Source organism: Apis mellifera, linkage group LG1, assembly GCF_003254395.2.
Source record: "Apis mellifera strain DH4 linkage group LG1, Amel_HAv3.1, whole genome shotgun sequence".
Taxonomy (NCBI): Eukaryota; Metazoa; Arthropoda; class Insecta; order Hymenoptera; family Apidae; genus Apis; species Apis mellifera.
The window spans coordinates 10,476,622-10,495,329 of record NC_037638.1 but is presented as its reverse complement, the minus strand read 5'-3'; the positions used below and the strand labels follow the sequence as shown (position 1 = coordinate 10,495,329).

General features: G+C 28.5%; 4 protein-coding genes across 8 annotated transcripts; 2 read left to right on the top strand and 2 right to left on the bottom strand.

The window, feature by feature from the left end:
• Nucleotides 1-793: 793 nt before the first annotated feature.
• LOC725576 (protein GPR107) lies at nt 794-8,091 on the bottom strand. Of its 4 annotated transcripts, none has more exons than XM_006568554.3 (11): nt 7,889-8,091; nt 7,349-7,459; nt 6,345-6,508; nt 6,096-6,247; nt 4,216-4,439; nt 3,988-4,121; nt 3,630-3,897; nt 2,407-2,679; nt 2,166-2,335; nt 1,785-1,946; nt 794-1,704 (listed from the first exon to the last, which is right to left on the bottom strand). In XM_006568554.3, the coding sequence occupies exons 1-10, from the start codon at nt 7,976-7,978 to the stop codon at nt 1,796-1,798; spliced, it is 1,737 nt and encodes a 578-aa protein (XP_006568617.2). In that variant the 5' UTR covers nt 7,979-8,091; the 3' UTR covers nt 794-1,704; nt 1,785-1,795. The 4 variants fall into 4 exon arrangements, with proteins under 4 accessions (XP_006568617.2, XP_006568615.2, XP_006568616.2 ...); XM_006568553.3 differs by having other exon boundaries at nt 1,652-1,704; nt 1,785-1,958; XM_006568552.3 differs by having other exon boundaries at nt 794-1,958.
• A 473-nt stretch (nt 8,092-8,564) lies between these two features.
• LOC100578424 lies at nt 8,565-10,192 on the top strand. The gene is made up of 2 exons (XM_006568555.3): nt 8,565-8,863; nt 8,927-10,192. Exons 1-2 carry the CDS (start codon nt 8,670-8,672, stop codon nt 10,107-10,109), a joined length of 1,377 nt encoding a protein of 458 aa, XP_006568618.2. The 5' UTR covers nt 8,565-8,669; the 3' UTR covers nt 10,110-10,192.
• Nucleotides 10,193-12,574: 2,382 nt separating this feature from the next.
• Nucleotides 12,575-16,437, top strand: LOC408596 (clavesin-2). 2 transcript variants are annotated; one of them, XM_392138.5, is made up of 7 exons: nt 12,575-12,713; nt 14,286-14,547; nt 14,644-14,803; nt 14,860-14,921; nt 15,165-15,358; nt 15,548-15,761; nt 15,859-16,437. In XM_392138.5, exons 2-7 carry the CDS (start codon nt 14,370-14,372, stop codon nt 16,062-16,064), a joined length of 1,014 nt encoding a protein of 337 aa, XP_392138.3. In that variant the 5' UTR covers nt 12,575-12,713; nt 14,286-14,369; the 3' UTR covers nt 16,065-16,437. The 2 variants fall into 2 exon arrangements, with proteins under 2 accessions (XP_392138.3, XP_016773295.1); XM_016917806.2 differs by lacking the exon at nt 12,575-12,713 and adding an exon at nt 13,694-14,094.
• On the bottom strand, nt 16,362-18,686 carry LOC410729 (putative serine protease K12H4.7). Its single transcript, XM_623673.6, has 9 exons — nt 18,409-18,686; nt 18,159-18,340; nt 17,745-17,977; nt 17,552-17,687; nt 17,418-17,484; nt 17,127-17,334; nt 16,920-17,052; nt 16,676-16,845; nt 16,362-16,604 (listed from the first exon to the last, which is right to left on the bottom strand). The coding sequence occupies exons 1-9, from the start codon at nt 18,604-18,606 to the stop codon at nt 16,495-16,497; spliced, it is 1,437 nt and encodes a 478-aa protein (XP_623676.2). The 5' UTR covers nt 18,607-18,686; the 3' UTR covers nt 16,362-16,494.
• Between the last annotated feature and the right edge of the window lie 22 nt (nt 18,687-18,708).

Genomic DNA, 18,708 nt, shown 5'->3' with positions numbered 1-18,708 from the left:
ATTATAATTGAGAAATCAGTTTTTGATAATATTTCTCTTTGAACATTTGAAATGATCATTAGGATTAAGACTATATGAATATCAAGATATATACATCTATCTCTCTTGATTTATGCAGATTATACATAATTTTTATTTTTATGCGGAATAAAGTTCACTAATTATGAACAAAATTGATATAATTTAATAAAAATGCTAGTCATACAATTACAAACGAGATAGAATAGATATCATACATTTTTTTTTTATCACTTGAGTTAAGAACTTTGAAACCATTATCATTTTAATGTCACTCTCAATATTATCGATACATCATAACATAAGATTGTTAGATTTAGAAGATTTAATTTTAAGATTTAGAATTAAAATTATATTTTAATATGAAATCACGAATAAAGTCTTTTCTTATTATATAAAAATTTAAGATAAAAAGTTACTTTTATATATTTTTTTTTGCAATTTTTTTAATAAAATACTTTTAAAGTATTTTACGATTGTAATATAACAATTTATCTAACTTCATTTTTATAATTTTTCATATGTTTATACATGACAAAATTTTTTATCAGTCGATTTTTTATCTTTTCAAATAATTTTCAAATATTCATTTCTATTTTTTTTAACGTTTATTAATAGATATATATATATATATATATATTAATAAACAAAATCAATAAATTCTATTTAAAGTTTATAAATAATATTTGTATACTATTTTATATTTCTTAATCATAAAGAAGTAATAGGAAATGGAAATGTGGTTTTGAGGGAAACGAAAGATTTCATAAAAATATCCATTTTATTTTTTTCAACTTCATTTTTTACGTGTCCCTTTTATTACATATAATAAAGTACTAATAATAACAGATATAACGATAATTTACTATAACGCGTATACAGTACATATAATAATAGTAATAATAACCACAGTATTTCATAATGGGACACATTAAACATTTTAAAACATATTACTTTTTTCTTGACACAATAATTATCTCTATATAAAAGGTTATCAAGTGCTTTACAAAAAATGGATCACACCGAATTTGGTGTATCGATTATCACAAGATTGCTAAAGCGCCACAGCGCAAGTCCTTCCTTCAAAAAGAAATAAGTTTGTTATGGGAAACACAAATGGAAATGTTTCTCCATTCTCACTAAATGCCTAAGAAAAATCAGCTACAGCAAGATGCATATCAAAACACGAATTTACTCTCATTGAGCTTGCATTTAAGTATGATTCTAAACATATAATCACATTATATCGCGTATCCAAAACATTAAACTTTTAAAACCATCTATATTAACTTTTTCCAATAACTATAATTTTCTACCAGTAATTATAAATTACATTAAATTTCAAATGGTTACATTTTGGGAAGCAGATGATATATGTATTTATATAACAAAATCTATTGTGGAATGAAATATATGAAAAAAAAATGATATTAAGTGTTGAACCGAACGATTTCTACATAAGATTAAATTCAAATTAAGATCAAATTAAAAATATATACTGCAAATTTAGTATATATATAAAAAAGAAACACAATATGTGTTCTTATAAATAAAAAGGATTTTTCTGTTATACAAAATATACAAAATAAATTTAAAGATTGATGATACCTTAAACTACGTATTTTTGTCTTCGTTCGACAGGTTTTAAACTTCGTTCACACTGGGTGTTATTTTTGACTGCTGGCACTGTTTTAAAATATTAAAAGACAAAAAATGAGTCTTTTACTTTTGTTACTTTATACTGAAATTGTTATATTACGACTAACTTCTACATTGTTCAGTGGTAATCATGAGACGCTTCTGTCTTATTAAACAAACAGTCTCTCTCTTCCTGAGTAGATGGAATATCTGAAGTCACGGGCCTTAAAACTTTTGGAACTTTGCTAACTTTACTGAGACCTTCAGTGATACCACTACCTCCGGAAACACTGGAAAAAAGACTGAGATCGTCACATTAGAACTGGCCAAAATGTAAATAATAAAATATAAATAATAGAATTAAAAAGTTTCAAATAATCGAATAAAAAATTTTTATAAATAAATAATAAAAAAATAATAAAATCAAATTCAAAAGCATTGTCTTTAATATGATAATGGGATTTTTTATAAATATACACAAAAAAATATTAAATAAAATGAATACTCACACGACATCCATCTCGTCATCCTCATCAGCTTGAATTTCATCATTAGTTAATGTAAAATATGGATTTGCGGATGCTGCTCGGAACTTATACCCAGTAAGGACAAAAAAGACATATGTAGACATTTCTCGGAACATTTCATCTAACCATTCATATTGAAAAGGTACTGTAATCTATAAAATAGAATATCGAAAATAAAATGAAAAGGAATAACGGGAAATGTAATTACAACAATGAGAAATACCTTAAGTAAGTACACTATAATTCTTGTAAAGTAAATATAAGAAAATATCATAATATAGAAATGTTTAAAGAGCTTAAGTTTGCGTAAATTGACAGCTGCCTTGCCATCTATATGAGCAGCTTCTTCTACGTGTTTAATACTCCAAACTACTGGAAATATAATAGCACCACAACAAAGCAAATCCACAAGAATAAAAACATCTCGCCACGTTTTGTATTCAATATCTCCTTCTTCACTTTCTTCGATTATTATTTCTGCCACATTTGCTAATACCTAAAAAAATAATATTTGTAAGATATTTATCCATCATTTTCCTCACTCTGTTTTTCACTGTATTAAATACAGGATTGATTCAATTATAGAAAGAGGATCACGTAAATATCTCCTGTATCATATTCTTATGTGAAAGTACATATATTCTTACATTTCTTTCAATATTTTTGTAAAATATGAAAGAACAAATTCAACAATCTTAAGCATTTCAATTAAAACTTTCGCGCAACATTTGAAATGATATATAATCATTTAGCGATTACTATGTTTACATGATTTTGATAAAATTAAAATATCTCTTTCTTTTTCTCTTATATCTTATCTATTTAATTCTTATAAACATTAAATGATTTTATCTAAAAGATTTCATTCGAAATTATAACTAAAGATATCGATTTTTTTGTCATTCAAGAATCGTTATATAATATTTATTTTTGCATTTCGAAAATCTGAAGAAATACAAATTTTTTCCTAAATAAATACTAACAAATGTGAGATAATTTTTATGAAAAGTTCAAGTTTCGTATGGATTAAGTGAGATATTTCAAGTCTGTCACAATTCATAAAGAATTAAATAGCTTTTTGATTGATTCACCCGTTACATGTATTAGTAATGCGATGTGTTTATATCAACAAAGATAAGCAATGATCATATGTTTATACTATCACAGTTGCATACGTATAAACGAAATTCTATGTAATAGCAGCAGTCTTATCTTTTTTTTTTTAACTATTAAAAATACATTATTTTTTTGATCTTTGATGATTGATTTTTTATTTGTGATAAAACAATAAAATTATTTAAAAAAAAAATTGTAAGTTAAATAGTTAAAATTGAGAAAAACTGCTAAACTGCATAATTATTAATTATTCTCAGAAATTTTTTTTATATAACAATAAAACAAAATGATTTAGGTGATCCTTTTTGTAATATCTCTTTTCATACTAACTTGTAATGGAATGGCGATCATAAAAAGTTTCTTATCTTTATCAGCTAAAATATGTTTAATAAATGTCCACCCAGTACCAATTAACACAATTGTTATAAAAAGTACGGCTCCTTTTAACAAATGTGTAATATAATATAAAATCGCCCAAGCTGCAACGTGTTCTCCTTTCGTTTGAATAAAATGATAATTAATTCCATGGAAGAGTAATGACATTGATTTTAAATATACCAAAACTGCCATTAAATAATGAATTTTAAAAACAGGATGCCTAAATGAACAATAATATGTTAGAAAACGGACAAAAATTTTGACATAATTGTAAAAATATTGTTCAGAATTAAAAAAAAAAAATTCTTACTTGCTCTTTTTAAGTATATATACCCAGAAACATCCTGACAAAAAGAATAAAAGTGCCATCATAAAATAAAGAGCTGGTAAAGGCATTTCTCCTGCACTTAGAAAATTTCCACTATTTATTTCTGATATTTGTATCTGTAAATTATATTTTCTTATAACATATTATAAACGTTGTTAATCAAGCAACATTTCAATAATTAATTGTGAAAAAAAAAAAGAAGGATCTTACCGTGAAATCCAATGCAACTTGAGAATCATATTTATAATTTGGACAGTTATGGAAATGAAGATTATAAAGACCCTCTTCTTCTTCACTAGCGACATACATAGCAAAACTTGTATTATAATATCTTTCTCCTTTCACAATCTGTACCGTCATTGATAAATTTAAAGAACAAGCGCTACTCTCTGATCTGGATTCATATTCATCTTCGGTATTGAGCCTTTCGATATCTATAAAAATTTTATATTTTATTGGTAAATAAAAGACAATAAATAATAAATTAACAATAATAATAATAATATATAAAATTTTTAGGAAAATAAATATAAATTTATAAAAAAATTTATTAAAAAATTCATACGCTAAAAGTTTACATGAAAAAGTTTTTTTTTTTCTTTAGTACTCATGTGTTAAAAAAACTTAATCAAATATAATTTTGGCCGCAAGTTTGGGATATAATCTCATTCATATGTCATTGCCATAAAATATACTACTGTAGAAGACAGTTACCTAACCAAACCTTCAAAAATAGTTGAGTTTCGAGTTATTTATAAAATTGAGGACGAGTCATGTTAATTATAGCGACTCTCATCTCGGTAGTGTTCGATCGCCGATGTCGCTTCAGGTCCACATTCCATAAGATATCGATCAGAGTCGTTTTTAGTTTCATAATCGTGGAAATTCAATGTTCATTGAATGCTAAAGAAATTTTTGTTGAACAATATATGCATTAGAGTTTTGAGCTCTATAACTTTTATGAAAACTAGAAAGCCGTTTTTCATCATAATGTTTTCATAAATATCGTATGACGCATTAAAGTCAAAATCAATCTTTCCCTAAGCATTGCACAGTGTTGATATGTTTCTCTGAGATATGTTTTCTCAATGAATAATCAATTAACTGTCAGATGAAATAAATATACAAGCTCAATGATATATGTATATATATATATATATATACACACAATTGATTAAAAATGTTTGACATTTGTATTATCTTATTGACAGCTTGTATGATTCATTATTCTTTTATCGTGCAAAGAAATGTATATTCATTATAATTTCTAATCTTTATGATGTAATATTAAATTCTTATTGTGATTGTAATTCTGATTGTTATAATATGATAAAAATACACATATATCACTCAAAAATATATATCTTGTATTATATTATATTTTTATATTGTAAAACAGATAGATTATATAGAAATAGAAATTATTTTTAATATTGTATAAAAATAATATAATCTTTTCAATTTTTTAAATATTATTCAATATTATTTAATGGATGACAATGAAAATAGTTCTTGCATTTTATAAAATCTTTATGAAATAAATATATATATATATATATATATATACGTATATGTGTATGTGTATGCAAATTAGTAAAACAATATGAAATATGCGGAAATTTCAATGTATCACTAAGTCACACTTTATCCATTCAACGAGATATTTCCCGCGACTACTTCCTACGTTTGGATGCCTGCCAAAGTTAAGAGTGTAAGTACTAAGATGAGTATTAAATCCTTATCCTTTCATGTTAACATCTTTATTCTTTTATGATAATATTTTTTTAAATGTTATTTTACAAGAAATCAATGAAATTTTGTTAATTTTAACATAACGAAAAAAAAGATTTATTTAATGCAAGAAATGGTTTCTAATTAAAAATGTAAATTTTTAATTAGAATTTTATTGTAAATGTATTTATAATTGAATTTATAATCAGATAATTTATTTTGAATTCGAGTAAAATTTTGAATAATTAAAAAATTTCAAATAATTAATGTAACATTCAATTTTAATAGGAATTTTATTAAATAAAAATTAAGTTTGTTTAATTAGATTAATTGACCGTATTAAAAAAACTTCAACTCACCATACGGGGTATAACGTTTTCTTCGTGGAAAAAGCACGGCATCGCTAAATCTATTTGGAAAAGAATCTCTTTTTTCTCGAAAAATTAATATTTTGCTGGAATCTTTGTAAATATGTGCGGTATGTACGTTTCGACTACAATTTACTCTCAATCTGAAACACATTTGTTCATATATAGTTTATATCAGCAAATTTATAAAACAAGTGTAATAATGTATCAAGATACAATCTACAAACGAACGATACATACACATTGTTCTTTAAGTCCATTGTGAAATATATGACTGCGCTGTCATTTCTCTGTTCGAAATCCGGCTTGACACTCGAAATGTCTTGGAGTACACATCTCTCTTGGTGACTGTCTAAATAAGGATTCATTGCATCGCTCAAGGTTCGATCCAAACTGAATCCAAACTGAATTATAAAAAATACAAATTACAAAGTTAAACAAATGAAAATATTAAACGAATTCAAACAATTTTTAAATAAATAATAATTAGAAGACTCGTTAAAGTATTAAGTATCAAATATTGGAAATTTAAAACATTTTATATTAAAAATAAAATAAATGATGTGCATTCTTAATTTACTTTTAATTTTTTAAATAGAAATATTAAATATTACGATATATCAAATTTTTGAAACATATCGAAACATATCGAAATGTATCGAAATATTATTTGATAAGTATATATACATAATTTTTATAAAATACTTTGAAAAAAAATAGTAAACATTATTAAATTCTATAATAAAAATTGTCAAAATAGAAATATTTAACCAAGTCAGAGAATGAAAGAATTTTTATTCATTGGGAATATTTAATATATTTAATTTTTGTAGAATAATTCATGAGTTTTCTAATTTTCACAAACATTCATATTTTTTGTCTAATTTTAATATTCTAGGTAATTAAATTTTCATGCTTTAAGAGCTTACAAGAAATCGTTTTACCTATTTAGCCATTATTGTCTTACAACAACGACTGTGCATTTAACATGCAACATCCTATATAAATTTATTCTATTTTTCAAGAAACAATAGTTAATTAAATTAAACCGACGACATTAAAAATAATGTATATAAATATATTTTTATCAACGATTTATGAATGAATATAGATAATCAGAAATAATTTCGAATATTTTTCTAATAGTAAATTAGCGATAAGAAAAATGAAAACAGGTGTCTATAGATGAATGACGAAATAATTTTATGTGAATATGTTCACGTCATATGTAATTAATTACTTACCACAGCATTCTCATCAAAAGGCTCAGCTTTGAAGTTTGTTAAATTTACATCGAGAGTACCTCCCTTATAAAAACCAAAGGTACTAAGAGAAATATATCGCCTTACATCTTTCTGTAACATGCAACATTCATAAACACATACATATAAGCGTAGAAAAGTTCCGTAACCTACAACTAAGGAACGAGAAAAGAAATTCTTTTTAGAAATGATAGTTTATACAATCATTATCTAACTATGATTTATATATAATTTAATTTTTTATTAAGGTCTTTGGAGAAATTTTTTATATTGTTTAATATACTTGAGACATTTAAATAGTTATAATTTTAAAATGTAAATGTCGATATAATGTTATAATATACTGTTCGTTTACATAATTTATAACTTTTTTGCAGCTTAAAATTTATCGTGTTATATGCAGAAACTGTATAACGCAATTAATTTTATGACCGGTTAAATAACGATTGACGTAACAAAAGAATTCTAATAAACTAATTGGTAAATATACTCGCATTATTGCTAAAGATTGCTTGTACTAACCCGTATTTCAAGTTTGTGAATTCTACCCGTTACTAATACGAATATTGTCATAGTCCAAAGACATTGTATCACTAATCGTTTCGATTGCATTTTTATTATTTTTCACCAGAGAAATGTCACATCACGAAAATACAAAATAATCATATCTACAACACTCAACCTTCACTCATCGATACATGAGCAGAAACTGAGCTTGAACAGCAGGAATATGATATTTGATGGACGGAACGTACGAATTGAACTGGGCGCAATTTTTAAAAGTTTCATTATTAGCAATTATTAGTTTATTGTCATTATAATAAATATAATATATATATGTTGTTTATATTATAAAAACTCAAATGTCCATTCAAATAGCAATACAATATAAAATAAAAATTTGCAATGTAAAACAAAAATTATAATTTCTATATAATTTGTTTTTAAAATAATTATTAATAATTAAAATTACAATTATAGATAATCATATTCAAAACATGGTATATGATTATCATCAATCTTCTTATGTTTATTTAAACAGAATATTTTGAATTGTAACGGTTATATGGATAGTATTTACTTATTTTTAATTGGAATTAAATTTTATTGTTTTAATGTTATTAGGCTAGAAATTTATAAGAATATAATATTATTTTAGTAAATTGTTTAAAATATATAATCTAAAATATAAACTAAATATAAAATAAAAAAATAAAAAAACAAAATATATTATTGGGGTTATGTTACGTTTGTCGATTTCATTGTATTATTTGAGTTTTATTATTTATATATAACTATTGATATGGAAAAACATTTTGCAGCCTTAAAATTATTCGATTCAGATTCTGATAAGATATTAAAAGAAGCACTTAATTATTCTGAAACGTCATCTTCTCATCGAATTTGTTTAAATCAAATTTATCGGTCTAAAAGTCAATCTAACTTGGTTAGACAATATAGTTATGAACAAATATTTAATGAAAATATAACTTCAAAGTAAGAACTATTGTGTACAGGTAACAAAATGACATAAATAATCAATATTTTCTTTTATTTCAGACAAATAAAATTACCAGAATTTACGCAAACTGGCAATAAAGCTATCAATTATCAAACAACGGAATTTTATTATAGCCCGAATAAATCTCTTAATAGACAGTTTTCCAAAAGTAGTAATATATTACAAGCACCAAAATTTGTTTTAAACAAAACATCAAATGAAATATCTTCTAGTGCAAATAATATAAATGAATCAAACTCTTTGTTGTATTGTCCTATAAAAAATACAACAACAAATGTGACAGATACAAAAAAAGAAGTTGAAGAGTTATCATCTGTAAAATTAAATAATTGTGAAGAAGTACATACTATATCAGAAGTAAAAGATGTTACAAAAATTATAGACGAAAAGACATATCAAAATATAAAAAAGAAGTTCAGACCATTAGTAATGAAGAATAAAATTGCTCAAAAAAAAAAGACAAATATGTGTTATTATAGTTGTTTAACTTTAGGCATATTACCAGTAATTGCAATTATATTTGCATTACTGTTAGATTTAAATGTACCCACATTTTGTGATCGTGCTATGATTTTTTCAAATGCTAGTCAAGAATTACAAAAAAAAATACATGGACAGGAAAATGCAATTTCACAAATTATTAAACATTTAAATCAAGATTTCTTTTATTTGAAAGTTTTATGTCTCATAGGTGGAACAGGAGTTGGGAAATCTTATACTGTCGATACAATAGCAAAACATTTTCCTTTTAGAAAAGCGATTCATACATATGATGCATTGTTAGATTATTCTATGGACATAAATATATTAAATTCATTACCTTCATATCAATTATTTATTATGGAAAATTTAAAAATAAAAGATTTGGATGTCTTTTCTAACATACTAGATGCGCTAAGTCAAAAAAGAGATAAATGTATTACAATAATAGCAATTTTTAATGTAGAAGAAATAAATGATAACTTAGAAAGAAAAATAGATTTAATACAAAGTAGAAATAAAATTCAAGAAATACTGATTAGGAAAAAAATTGATAGTTTAATTGTTCCTTATCAACCGTTGAGTGAAGAAACATTACAGATTTGTATAATAGAAGCAGCAACAGCTAGTGATTTAACACTTACATTGGATCAAATAAATGAAATCAAAAAAAGCTTATTGCAGTTTGGCAGTGGCTGCAAAGGAGCCTATGCTAAGGTACAAATTATTGATAAACACTAAAGGTCAGTTATGAATTTTTTGAAACATACATTTTCTTTTCTCTAAAAAAAAAAAAGAAAATGTTCAAGACTAAAATCTATAAATTTTGCTCAAGATAATTAATATTTTATATTAATAGAAGAAATATATTTGTATGTTTTATATGTTTCTATAATAGATATAATAGATATAATATTATCTGTCATTTATAAACTAATTATTGAATACCAATTAAATGTAAATTAATTAATATATCTTTATATAAATATCTCTCTTATATATTATTTCATACAATGTTATCCCTTTTATATCAATTAAATAGTACACAATACAGAATTACAAATTTTGATTATTTTAAATTTAAAGAAGAAATACTGTATTAATATAAATTACATAAAAAATAATTATATTATTTTTTTACATTAAACATGAATTAATATATGTAAATTCAAGATTTTACTTTCTGTAATTTTGAAAGAAAATATACTTTTTTATCAGAATAAACAGAATGAAATGTATTTAAAGTATTTTAGTTTTTTTTTTCAATGAAAAAATAAACAAATATTTTAAATTTAGATATTGTTAATCGTAAGAATTAATTTTTTCTTGAAAAAAAATATAAAATTCCATTCAATAGATTCTATTTCCAAATCACCTTTAATACAAGTTACAAGCTCTTGCCAATGTGAATCTATACATACCAAAAATATACTTAACATTCGACCTATAGATTTACATAAAAAAAATAGATCATGGAATATTAATTTTCCTATAATAGGTCTTTATAAACAGTCGAGAATACTAATTTGATATAATTTATTATATTCATGTAACATTTTAATTAAATCATTATCATAAAATAATCATTATCATCAGATTAATAAAGTATTTATGATTCTATGTTTCATATTCTTACTCTTTTATATATTAAAATAATGATTGCTTCGAAAAATGAAGCAAAAATCGGCAATTGATGTTTATGTCATAATGATATGCATAGAGAATAATATCTTTATTATAATGGTGAATACTTTCTTAATTCTTATATTTTTATTGCAAATCTATATCAAATATTCCTAATAATAATATTAATTTTTTTTTCAGAGTTGTTCAAATCAAATATAAATTTAATATTTGTTTATACATAAATACATTTTAATTATATTTTAATGTATAATTGTATTATTGCCTTTTTTATATGTTATGATGCATATAAAGAATATGAAAATACAAGTTTTTCATTAATATTTATTTCTATTCGATACGAATATTTATTCTTTGAAAATTTAGCAGTACATTTACATTTTTTTATCAGTTACAAGATTATATTGATTATATCATGGAGGATATAATAAAATCTTCGATTTTTCTCTAGATTAATATTTCAATTCATATGATACAATATTCCATAAAAAGTTACATCCACGTTGTATCTTGTCTTTCAGAACATAATTGTGGGGATACAGTAACATTTCACTTTCTGATGGCAAATGTTTGAATCGTTGCGTGTCAAAGCTTAGTAAGAAAACACCACCGAAGCAACTGTTACGTTGCTACTATTTATGTCAGTATAATCGTTATTGTTATGCAAAACCATAACAATCTAATTCGTAATTATATTATATTACATCAATATATATCCTTTGTTTTTCCTTTTTACTTTAAATTGCTTATTCCTTAATAAATAATGCTTTTGTTTTCATTACACTTTCTTCCATTCGATTCTTAAAAACTTTTTTTAAGAATCAGTGCAAAGCAATAATGTTTTTTCAATAATGTTTCTTTCTCATTTGAATTACGATTAAACGTGCATATAACATTTATCACAATTGATATTTATTAATATTTAAAGCCGTTGATAGTTAAAATTTCTAAATTTCTGGTATAATAATAATAACATTTTCTAAAAAAAAAAAAAAATATAATTTCCTTTACGTTACGTATAATGATGATGTAAGGTAGAAACAGTTACGTGAAATTATATAGTGATGATTAGAAAATAAGATTACGATATTTATGATTATACGATTATACAATTTTTGGGATCAGTAAAAGAAAAGAATAAGAAAAAACTTGCCATTAATCGTATTACTTCGTACAGCGATATAGTTTACTTTAAATTTTTGACACGAGACATTTGTACAATTAATCTGGATACTTTCATCACTGAGCAAGACTACAATTTTCGGAAGTTTTGCAACACTTGTACAAAAGAAAAAGAAAGGGTCGTTACGAAATTAACCACTATCGTTTTAAGACGAACGACGATGCTCGTCTACTTTTCATCTATAAATGACGAGCAATTTGGATGAACTATGGTATTCAGTATGCTTTATGCTTCGTTGCAAAAACGCGGGACAGTTTACTCGCGTTTGTTTACAGAAATAAAAGACGAAATTATCGATTAATTTAAAGAGGAAAATTATACGAAAAAAAAAAAAAAGGATCCCAATTTGTCCCTGAACGTATATTTATTTCTTTGTTCTGTATGTGGCGGCATAAGCCACCACAAGGGTATCGAAGGCGGAGCTATAAGAAAGGTGTAACTGGAAATTATAAAAGAGCGGTCAGTAGTCAAGAGGAGGCAGTCTCCTTCAAGTGTTCACCTGCGCGACTACGAATCGGGTACGTTATATCTCTTTAATTTTATCAGTATGTAATAAATTTTTTTTTTTCATTAAAAATCAAATTCCAAAAAAAAAGTACTCAAAAATCGATATATCGTTATACGCTCATTGAAAACAAAAAATCCTCGAACAAATTGCATCAAGTGTATCAAAGATTTTAATACGATTCATCTTCTTTTAAATTAATTTATTCTAATATTGATTCATCAAAATTCGCAATTGCATTCTTTTTAAAATTAATTTCTCCTAACATCTTATAATATCTCATTCTACGTTATAAAGCTAAACTTGGCTCGTACAATAATTATTTGCATGACAATTCATTCAACGCGTATCAAATTTTAATCACGTCGCGTGATGAAGGAGTTCGATCGTTTTTCTCAATGTACTTGCTTCGATGTCGCGGGAATTTCAAGTGCCAATTTGTATGCCGACCTTGTTTTACGAGGTCAGAAATTCTAGAGGCCAAGGATACGGGAACAAATTAGCAACATTGAATCCGTAGAATAAACGCATACATTTAAAACGTGATATTTTCAAAGTCATCGAATCGATCGAATATTCGATGATTGATGAAATACGTGATCGTGCAATGTATATATCATTACACACAGTTTTCAAAATTTATCGAAACCTATTTGCTCTTGATTTTAAAATATATAATAGATCGAAAGATCGATCGCGATGTTAAAAAGGAAAAAGTAAATCGATCTGTTTGACATAATGCTTTCTGCGTATGGGGTGAATGGCATTCGGTATCAGAGAATTTCAATAGTAATAATACGATAAGTGGTACTTTCTACGCGGAAGCGGTTTATTTCTCTGGTTACTCGATAACCTATTAGTATCGCGCTCGTTATAATTAATGTACACGTACGAGACTCGAATAAATATATAACAAAGAAAGAAAGAAAGAAAGAAAATTACGAAATATTTATCTAAAGTACTTTTTCCATTCTTCGAATCGATGAGATTCGAATTAAAAATTTTCCTTGTCTCGTTTTGACAAATAAATTTAAAAAGAAAGAAAGAAAGGATCGTTAGAGAAGGGAAAATTGTCGGTCAACATTAAGGACGAGCGAAACATCGAGTTGGCCGATCTCTTCTGGTACAAAATCGGGGAACAAAGATGGGCGCGCAACTGGCTGATTACATAATCGGAGAAAGTGGTTGCGAAACTAGTCGCTCACCACATGTTGCTATCACGGAACACGTAACACTTCGCTGGTATTCGTGGATATAGTTGGCCGGGCATTATATCATAAAGAGACGAAATTGTTATGTCATGAAATCAACGTTAACGTTACTATTGACCAAATCCTTACGAAATTACGGGAGAGAATGCATAAGAGATCTCGCGTTACGCGATCGAAAAGAAAGTATGTACTTTTATACTTTTTCGAGGCGAAGCGTATCTTTCCACGGCTGCGTAAGACTTTTCAATAACGTGGGACCAATGTCACCCGTTCCCATATTTTTCATTTCACTTCCAGAAAATATCTGGAATGACCTTGACACGCAAATAAAATCGAGAAAATAAACTTGGCGTTTGACGAGTGATTTTTTTTAGAGTCTCGAGAAGGAAGATCGATCGATAAGATACTTTGATTATCGATTAATAATTTAAAAAAAAACGGCTTGAAAAATTGACGAGATGGGAACGGCGGTCGAATGGGTAACGGCGGAGGACGCGTACGAGTGTACCCTCTCGAAGGAGACGCAGCAAATCTCGAAGGAGGAGCTGAGAGAGGATAAGAACACCAGGGACCAAGCCCTCGAGCAAATACGTAACTGGATAAAATTGAATCCGCGTATTCAGAATTGCCGTCTTGGTGAGACGATCTTTTTTCTTTTTTTCCCCAGTATTTTTGCTTTATCAGAAATATATCGCGTTCAGAAATTAAACTGTCGCGATTTTCGTTCGACAGACGCGCGATTTTTGTTAAGATTCCTAAGATGCAAGAAATTCAACGTCCCAATGGCGGAGGAAGCGATCGAGAGATACTTGCTGCTGCGCCAGGTCTACCATCCAGCCTTCAACAATTTGGATATAACAGAACCAACGATGGAGGAGCTGTTGTCTTTGGGGTAAGATCGACTAGTTTCGATGTTTCGACGAGATTCGATGCGTACCTGTTTTGCAGATATCTATTCGCTGCACCCGGACGTGATTCCAAAGGCCGTCGTGTTATAATCGCCAGACCGGGTAAGCTCCAATTTGTGGATAATGACTCTTCTCGTTCCCCTTCTTTTAAATTTCGAAACGTTTCTTAAAGAAAGAAAGCAACCTTATTATTTATTTATCCGTCATTTTTATTATCCGCGTTTTTATTTCTGTCGCTGAGGAAATACGCGATAAAAGAAAGAAAGAGGGGAAAAAAGAGAGAAGGAATTTCACGGGTTGCGCAATTGCATAACAATATTTACTTTCTGCTGCACGTGGTTTCAGGTGTCTTTGATCCGCACAAGTACACGAACGCCGATATGTGTAGAATTCACGCGATCACTTACGAGTGTTTGATGGAAGACGAGGAAAGTCAAGTGCGAGGCTTCGTCCATTTTGCCGATGGTGCAGGTGTCAGCTTCCCGCATTTGACCCTCTTCACGCCCAAGGAGGCTGTTCGTATCGTGAAAAACGGGGAGGTGTGAATCTTTACGAATCGTTTCTCTTTCGTTTGAACAACAATTATTGCACAAAAATTCGTAACGAGTGTCGACGAATCACGAAATGGAAAATATATCGAATGATCGAATGATGAAAAAAGAAATATTTATAGATTTAAAATTATGCGTTGAATCAAGCCTTAAACAGATAATGATAATAATTTTTAGCGAACGATACCAATGCGACACAAGGAAGTGCACGCGATCAACACGCATCCATCTTTGAAGTTTGCCCTCGATTTTGGCATGTCGCTCATCTCCGAAAAAATAAAGAAACGTGTGAAAATTTACACAAGCCTGGAAGAGGCGATCAATCACAAGATGGACACGAGTTTATTGCCCAAAGAGTACGGTGGTACAATGCCTATGAAAGAAATGATTGGTAAGTATATATATATATTCCAAGCTGTGTTCATCGGTGAATAATAATCAGGAGGGAGAGGAAAGAAAATTTGGAGCGATTATCGATTAATTTGTAGAATTGTGGAAGAAGGAATTGCTCGATATGACGCCGACATTGTTGAGCCACGATAAAATGCGGGTGAATTTGGAATTGTACTCGGAGAAAGCCCGAGAAGGGGCGGTCTCAGCTTTGAAACAGGGCTTCGGATGTTCCGATATTGGGCCCAACGATTCGACCATGTACGGGATCACAGGCTCTTTCAGGAAGCTCGAGGTCGACTGAGACGCATTATTCGCGTTACACATGTATCAATCAAAGTATTCTATCCTTGTAAGCTTGCTCTATCTATCTATTGGAACAATGTTATCAACTCTTTTTTACAAGCGTAGCCATTAAACGCGAAATCTCGTTAAGATATTACTCGTGGACATAAAAAAAAAAAAAAGAAAAAGAAAAAAAGGCAGTGAAATTTCGATCTCGTTAATGCAATGCAATTTTGCGGCCGATAAATTTCTTTTAAACCGATAATTGTTTAAGCGTAAAATTGTAATGGATTGACTTAGGTTTAATTATTATAAGTTACGTATGTCTCATTGCATTTCTAGTTATTTGTAAATAATAACATTTGGAAATAAATATATTTTCTTACGCTAAAGTATTAATAAGTTTTTGCTATCTTTCTAAATGTGAGGAATTCGAAACGACAGGAAGTTTAAGAAGAGATCCAACTTCCAATTATCTCGCGTATTCTCACTCTGGCACGAATCAGATCCTCCGCATCTGTATTCGAATCGCTGTATAAATCGCGGCAATGAGACGATCCTGCAATTGACAAGAATTTATTAATTGATTTTAAATAAAAAAAAAACTCACAAAGATGCTCGATACATTACCTTTGATAAGCACAGCCGGAGAGAATGCATTTAAATCTTGAAGAACGGACAGTGCATGCCACGGATCAACATCTCCATTTGTAAATATTACATTTCTCAAGTCTGGTCGTAATCCTCCGTACATCATATTTGTTCTTTTAATCCTGTTATTTAAGAAATCGCGATTGTAACTGCAAACAATACATCGTGTTATCTTATCTATGGGATGGACAAATGTTTAAATAGTTAGAAATATTTGACGTACTATTCGCCGTATAAATCTTGGCAAATATTTGTAAAATATGGCAACGGAAACAGGGATCCAAAAATTGATCTCGTTGAATCGGTTGTTTGATAGTAACCGTACTCCGTGCACGTCTGATAGTACCACTGTCTCACTGTAAAAAAAAAAAAAATAAAATTATAAACAATAAGTAATTGGAGCGAGAAAAAGAATTTTTTGATCGCTTACTTATATCGGATTGATTCCACGTTTCATTCCTGTAAAGAGTCACGAACTTGTCGTAATTGTTCTTCAAACACTTGTCTTTGCTCGACACGAAATGCGCCAATCTCTGAAGGGGGCTGCCCAAATACGTGGCGGTCATGTTCTCGCAGCAAGAGGCGATCTTTGTTCGCCCGTTCTCCACTTTATCGTATTGAACCACGCTGGCGAAACTCTGGTCGATAATTTAATAAATGAATAAAATAAAAGAGTATATCTTCTTTATTGAAAAATTCGTTTCAATAATAATAAACGTACCTCCGCTAAAAGGCTACCAAAGTGTGCCAGATCGTTGAAAGATTTTATGTTCGGCACGTCGCATAAACTGTAATTTTAAATATTATACATCGTGACGTTACTTGTTGTAAAAGTAAATGACGAATGACAATTACTTGAAATATTGTTTCAATCTTTGCGGCCCGTTCTCGATGTATAATAATTCCTCGACTTCGTCGAACGCTGTTTTTATCTCCTCGACACATTTTTCACTGTATCTGCGAAGCGATTCGGTCACGACTTCGTAATATTCTAAAAAGAAAAAAGAAATTTTCCTTCCTATAAAACTGAAACTTTATTATTTATTACCGTTAAAATCAAGTTTTGCGAGAACCGGGGCGCTGCTGGCCAATGCGCCCTGAATCAGATGAGGATACTTGAGCCTGGCCCAAGAGGCCACGTTCCCAGCGTAAGATCCGCCAAAAACAATTACAGTGCTATTTCGCCGACTTTCGTCCTTCTTCTTCGTTTTGATAAAATACGCCAGATCGGCGAGTGCTTGGTCGACGCTTAGATACTGCAGGTTCCTCGAACTGGTGTCGCTATTTTTAATAGTTTAAAAGATAAAAATTACTGAATGATTACGAAGAGAATGAAAAACCAAAATGTCAAATATTTATAATATTTAATAGAAACTGAAACTATGACTTTTATGATAATTGAAGAATTTTTGTTCGATTTTGTTCGATTCTCAAATGTATGTTATTTTCGCGAAATTCGTACTTGGTCGGTTTACTTTTGCCGTAATAACGATGCTCGGTGTAATACATGCTCGCGCTGTGATTAGACGCAAGCTCGTACATTAAACCAGCCCTTAAGAAGCCCTTAGATATCGCCCATTCTCCTCCGATCATGATCAGAATCGGCCCATTCTCTTTGAAAAATCTTGAATTTTCGAGATAACGCTGTCGAGACAAACATGCGTAAGATCGTTTGTTCAAGTCAATTTCATTCTATTTTACGGTATATATACCATCGACCAAGTACGGTTGTCTCGCGGATTGAAATGATCCAAGGGTTGCTGGATCCATGCCTCGGTGATATTCTCCTGAATCGCTTTATCGAGAGACTGGGGTTCTTCCAAACCGCGGAAATGAAATCCGTGAAGGCCGACACCGTGACCGAGATGATAAATACAACACGATAAAAATAGGAAACTTAAAAAATTCATATCTATGGAAATCTATATATTTAACGGCGGAACACATTAATGGAACACTGTTGAATAACACGTTCCATCCGATTGTTTTATTGCTCGATTATCGAGATAATT